This window comes from Arvicanthis niloticus, chromosome 5, assembly GCF_011762505.2.
Source record: "Arvicanthis niloticus isolate mArvNil1 chromosome 5, mArvNil1.pat.X, whole genome shotgun sequence".
Taxonomy (NCBI): Eukaryota; Metazoa; Chordata; class Mammalia; order Rodentia; family Muridae; genus Arvicanthis; species Arvicanthis niloticus.
In genome coordinates this window covers 8,040,454-8,046,453 of record NC_047662.1, presented here as the reverse complement: position 1 = coordinate 8,046,453, position 6,000 = coordinate 8,040,454, and the positions used below count along the sequence as shown (strand labels likewise).

The 6,000-nt window shown below is 53.9% G+C and overlaps 1 protein-coding gene across 2 annotated transcripts in view; it reads right to left on the bottom strand.

The window, feature by feature from the left end:
* Nucleotides 1–977: 977 nt before the first annotated feature.
* The window catches only part of Disp3 (dispatched RND transporter family member 3), a 50,081-nt gene continuing 45,058 nt past the window's right edge, over nt 978–6,000 (bottom strand). For both annotated transcript variants that reach the window (XM_034504157.2, XM_076933748.1), the window contains 4 exons: nt 4,684–4,843; nt 3,920–4,033; nt 3,226–3,392; nt 978–2,171 (listed from right to left, as the gene is read on the bottom strand). In XM_034504157.2, coding sequence (XP_034360048.1) covers nt 1,809–2,171; nt 3,226–3,392; nt 3,920–4,033; nt 4,684–4,843 — 804 coding nt within the window. In that variant the 3' untranslated portion in view covers nt 978–1,808. The remainder of the gene's footprint in view (nt 2,172–3,225; nt 3,393–3,919; nt 4,034–4,683; nt 4,844–6,000) is intronic.

Here is a 6,000-nt window from a genome sequence, read left to right as displayed (position 1 = left end):
TCCAGGACAGCCAAGGCTACACAGAGAAACTGTCTCAAACTGAGCTGACTCCTGTGTGTGTGACGACCCTGCCCCTCTGGTATGCTGCAGTCCTAACGCCTAGTCCCCATGGACGGGAGCTTATTGAAGGGCGGAGTCTCTACAGCCAACCAGGTTAAGATGAAGTCATTAGGGTGGGGCCAACTCCAGCACGACAGATGTCCCTCTTAGAGGAAAGCGGACATGAAATGACAGACACAAGGAGACCAGCAGATGCCCAGCAGCCAGCGGGCCTGGACCGGATCCCCTCTTTGGATTCTCAGAGGGAACAGCCCTGCTGTCAGAGCTGAGGGTCTTCTGCTGCAGACATCTGTGGTGCCATCATGGTGCCTCAGGAAATGAATACCAACTCCAAGAAGAGAGTCTGTTGTGTTACATGCCAGGCAGTACCCGCCTGATCGATTCATTTCTTCACTGTGGATGCTAAGTCTAAAGGTTTGATATTCCCTCAACAAACACTGAGCACCACGCCACGGCAGGCATGACTAGGCAAGGACACAGTGGTCTCTGTCTTGTACCCAACTTTCCCTTTCACATCTGCCGTTGATCAGGTGAGCTGGTGTGTAGACATTCCTGGATCCCTCCCTCACCCTCAGGGATCTGTCCTGACCCCTGAACTATATCCTGTTCAATCTCTGTCTAACTTTATAAGACCCAAAAGGCATGTCTGTGCCCAGGAAGAAATCCGGTGGCTATCACAATGCCAAGCTTTCAAAAATGCCCGACAGTGGGGCCAGTTGGGCTTCATAAAGGCACAAACATCTCCTGGGCCCCACCCACTTCCCACTGGGCGGCCCTGGCCTCACACTGAGCCCAAGTGCTCCCAACCCCGTACTGGACACACTCTACCCAGGTCCACCCAGGTCCCGTGCCACCCTCTGTGTCAGGCTGCGTGTGAACACTTAGTTATTTCAATTTCAAGAACATGATGGAGCCAGTGAGGCTGAAAATGTTTGTGTTAATAGCAGCGGTCTGCAGATCTGTCTCACTTTAATAGGGACTGTCTGCCACGAGCAGGTGGCAGGCACAGCCAGCTCCTCCCCATGAGTGCAGCACCCCACCACACGCCAGTCACCCACTCTCAGTCAGTGGGGGTGCCGAGGTTTGGATCTGTAGGGATGGTTGAGCCACAACTCCAGGGAGAGATTTTGAGGTGCCCCGGAGGCTGGGGCTGGGGCTAGGACATGCATGATCCCAAGTAGTGCCTCTGTCTCTGCTGGCCTGGACCACAACAGGGTCACCAAGCACTGGCTGCATAGAGCTGCGGGGGTGGGTGGGCCCCCTGTCCTGGATCTGCTGTGCTCTTCCTGAAAAGGCCTGGGGAGGCCTGTGCTACAGAGGCAGCTCTGGCTCTGCCCTGATCCAGCCACAGGGCAGTCCCTGCCTCCTGGTGTCTTAATTTCCACATCTGCAGAGTGGCTGGTCCTGAAGTGCCCACCCAAGCAGATCACGAACACTGAAGCAGTGTGAAAAGAGAGCCTGGCAGGAAGCCACCTGCTTGGTGGTGACCAGGTACAGGAGGAGGGCTAGTGTCTTCCAGAGTCAGGCAGACTCCAGTGAGGGGGCCCAGAAAGAATGGGGGTGTCTGACTTTACTTCCAGTCTGAGCTGTGCTGAAGGTGTAGCCCACACAGCTCTAGGTCCCAGTTCCACGAAGCCTGTGTGTGGAGCCAGTTAGAACTGGGCCAGAAAACAGAGAGCCCCTGGGTCTCAGATCCCCTCATCCCCTGCTGCAGGGCAAGGCGCATGAGTCAGGGCGCAAGCACGGGGCTATAGCGTGGCCCCGCTGGGCAGGGGTATCTTGTAGCCGCTGCGCAGGAGCACAAGACAGGCACCCAGCCCTAGGGCTCCCGCCAGCAGCACGGCACCCAGGGCCTTGAGGAAGGAAGTCCTGGTGCGGGTGAAGGAACCGGGGGCCATGATGCCCAGCAGGGCGGTGCTGACGGTGAGCGTGTAGAGGATGGACACACCCGTGTTGAGTGCCACGATCTTTCCGAACTTGGCGAACGGGGCGATGATGCAGAAGAAGAGTGGGACAGTGGCTATGACGGTGGTGAGCGCACTGGACACGATAGCCACGCCCACATGCCGGACGGCCTCCAGTGTCCTCCACTGGCGCTGAGAACTGGCATCCTGAGGTGGGGGGAACAGACAGGGGAGGGGAGAGGAGGGGGAGGGGAGGGGGAGGGAGAGGGACGGGGAGGGAGGGGGAGGGGGAGGGGGAGGGGGAGGGGGAGGGGGAGGGGGAGGGGAGGGGGAGGGGGAGGGGGAGGGGGAGGGGGAGGGGGAGGGGGAGGGGGAGGGGGAGGGGGAGGGAGAGGTGCTGAGCACCATGCCAACAGCAGGCCTGGGGCTTGACTGTGGGGCATGGCAGCGTATACTGCTGTCCCAGGCTGGCTCTGCCTGAGAGGCTCCCATATCATCAGGCTGATAGGCTTATATGCATAGTGGGTCCTCAAAAATAGGAGCTGTGACTGGAGTTATTCTATCCTTCTAACTAAAAACTGATTAAAAGTGTAGATGACTTAATTTTAGTCAGTCTTATTTTTTTATCAGTCTTCTCATCAAACCAGGAAAAAAAAAAAAAGACCCGGAAACTGAGGACAGTTAGCTTTAGTTGTTATCTTGACACGACCTAGAGTCATCTGGGAGAATCTCAGTGAGGGATTGTCCACAATGGTTGGGTTGTGGGGAGATGGTTAGTGGATGTGGGAAAATACAGCCTACCATGGGTGGTCCCATTCCCTAGGCAGGGGATTGTGAACTGTGTGGCAGCGGATTAGTCAAACTGAGTGCAAACAAGACAGTGAGTGAGCAAGCGAGCGAGTGAGTGAGCGAGTGAGCGAACAAGGCAGCATGCATTCACTTTCTCTCTGCTCTAGACTGAAGAAATATGTGGTTAGATGTCTGAAGCTTTTGCTCTGATCTGTCCATAATGATGGTCTACAAAGTGGAACTATAAGTCTTCATATGAACTGCATTTTGTTGGGGGGGGTACTTTATCACAGCAATATATTTAACTAGAATAAAACTGTCCCCAGTCCCCTACTTAGCTCCACAGCAAGCTCTGGCAGGGGTCTCATAACTGGAAAGACACCTCATGCACCTAGAGCTGAGGACTGATACACTGCAGTCATTGCCAAAGTGGGAGCTGAGTCAGGGGTCAGGCATACACAGGGCTGCTTACCTCAGCCTGCTGTGGGGGTAGGTTCTCCCCAGCCAGCAGGTAGCCTTCTACCAGATGGACACAGTAATCCACAGAGGAGCCCACCAGGATGGACAGGGAGATGGCCTCCACGGCACCCATCTCCCAACCGCTCCAGTACATGATGGTCACCACGAGGCAGACGATGCCTGCAAGAGGGACGGCAAGGGTATAGCCTAGACCTTTTCCCACCCATGTGATCCTAGAGGGTCCCTGGGGGATAGAGACTTCTGGAGTCAAGAGAGATGCTGGTGTTCAGTGGCATAGAGAAGGGGAGGGAGGAGGGAAGAGGGAGGAGGGAGGAGGAAGGAGGGAGGAGGGAGGAGGGAAGGAGGGAGGCACAGCAACATGCCATTCACCTAAATGATGCCACAGACAGATACCTGGCTCCACTTAGGGAACACAGACAGGTAGTTTCTGTGTGTCACTGTCACCCAAAGTCAAGCTGAGGGTCTTTTTGTAGGGGTGAGGACTACAACAAGGCCTTTGCTAAGACTGGATAGCCAGAGGCTCAGAGAAAGTTGTTGCCTTGAGGACCAGAAGACCTGGTCCCACCCCCACCAGCCTGGCCCACTGTTTGTCCCACCAACAACACACCCGCACCCGGCCTGCCGTCTCCTGCCGTGTGTCCTGGACGATCTCATCCCTGGTGCACCGTCACCCAGGGCACACATACCTAGGATGCTCAGGAGCACAGGCAGCAGAAGGAGGACATGGGTGGTGAACACAGCCACTGCAGCCACACAGATGAGCAGGGAAAGGACCAGGCCGTACAGGGCACTCTGTACCCCTGCAAAGTAGGAGAGAAGGGGGATGAGGGGCCGCAGGGTGAGGAGACAGCAGCTCTCCTTTTCCCCAATACAGAGGCTACCAGAGTTGAAGGAAGGGGCAGTCACAGCAGCTTGGCCACCCTGAAGTGTGTGGCCTCCCTGCTGTGGTGTGGACTGCACACAGGTAAATTTTATTTAGAGTTCAAGGAGCTAAACATGACCCCCAGAGAGTGGTGGCCCAGGAAGGGCCATGAGATACTTTCTAAAAATTATTGTCGTATGCGTGCTTGCATGTGCCCATGCACCAGAGCACACGTGTAGAGGTCAGAGGACTTTGTGCAGCCAGTTATCTTCCTCCATCATGGGATTGAGGGATTGACTCGGACCACCACCAGGCTGGCACAGCAAGTGCGTTTACCAACAGAGCCACCTCACTGGCCCTAGTGGCTGCATTCAAGATCACACATGGACAGATGCAAGCAGCAGGAGAGAACCCACACTCTGGCCTCTCGTCAATGGCCACCCCATGGCAATTCACTAGGGTTCCAACCCAGGACTCAGGGTAACAGAAGAGCTGCACAGACAGACTATCCTGTTCTCTCAATGTGAGCAGCTGCCTCTGTGTGGCTGCCCACCACTGGTCTGGTGGAGGGGGTACGCTCACACCCACCTATGATCTCCATGAAGATCTGCTTCCAGTGCTCACAGGTCTGGAAGCCTCGGCGCAGGGCTGAGCCCTCAGGGAAGGTCTGCAGCTGCTGTCGGAGGAAGCTCTCCCAACGCAAGTAGTCCGAGTAAGTCTGGAAGGAGGACTTGCCCTTGTACGTGGTCTGCGGGGGACACAGGCTGGTGAGACTAGTGGGTCTGCTTTGCATCTCCTAAGGACAGCTACTCTGTGGTCGCCAGTGGAGGGTGCCCTGTGAGGATGTGGGTGCTGAGCCATCCCATCCACTGTCACGAGCTCTCTCAATGTAATACTGTCTTAGAATACTCCATGCTCTCATATGCTTCTCTCTCTCTCTCTCTCTCTCTCTCTCTCTTCAGCAAGCCCTTCCACATGACCCTAAGACTAGCTTGGGTCCATCTCTTCTGGGAAGCTTTCCTTTTTTTTTTTTTTTTTTTTTTTTTTTGTTCAAGATGGGCCTCCTCTGGGCTCTTAAGTACCTCTCTCATCCAAACTTCCTCACATATCTTTCCTCACAAACTTTCTCAGCATATCTGAGTCAGATGCCTGCCTCTGGAGGATGCAAGCACACAGGGTCTTGGCCAGCCTGCCAGGCCACAGTGCACAGCCCTAAAAGGGACCTAGGATTTTCTTCTCTGTAGCTTCACTGACTCAGTTTGGTTATTTCTATGAAACAGTCTCAGCATGTCTATGCACAGATGTACGTGTGTGCGCGTATGTGTGTATGTGTGTGCGTGCATGTGTGCAAGCACTCTGAGGGTCAGTTTGGCAGCGGATGCCATGGCGGTTGGTTGAGATGATCAGGAACCTTTCTAATTTCATAATGACTATGACACCAGCCTGAGAAAAGGAAGGCAGCTCCACTGCACGATACAGTATGGATGACTTTGAAGAACTTGATACCCATGGAAAGGACAAACCTGTTTGATTCTATTTGTGTGATATATTTAGTGTAGTTAAGCACACGCATAAAGTAACACGAGGTTGCTAAGGGCTGGGATTCCTGCAGTAGGAGGAACTTGGTGACTGACATTTTGCAGACAGATGGTCTCAACAATGACAATGTACTTTTCTTTCTTTTTTGAGACAGGGCTTCACTACAAGATCCTGGCTGGTCAGGAATTCCCTATATAGACTAGGCTAGTCTCGAACTCACAGAAATCTACTAGTCTCTGCTTTCCAAGTGCTGGGATTAAGAGTGTGTGTCACCATGCCCAGTTGGCAATGATTTTTCTTTCTTTCTTTCTTTCTTTCTTTCTTTCTTTCTTTCTTTCTTTCTTTCTTTTTTTTTTCCAGACAGGG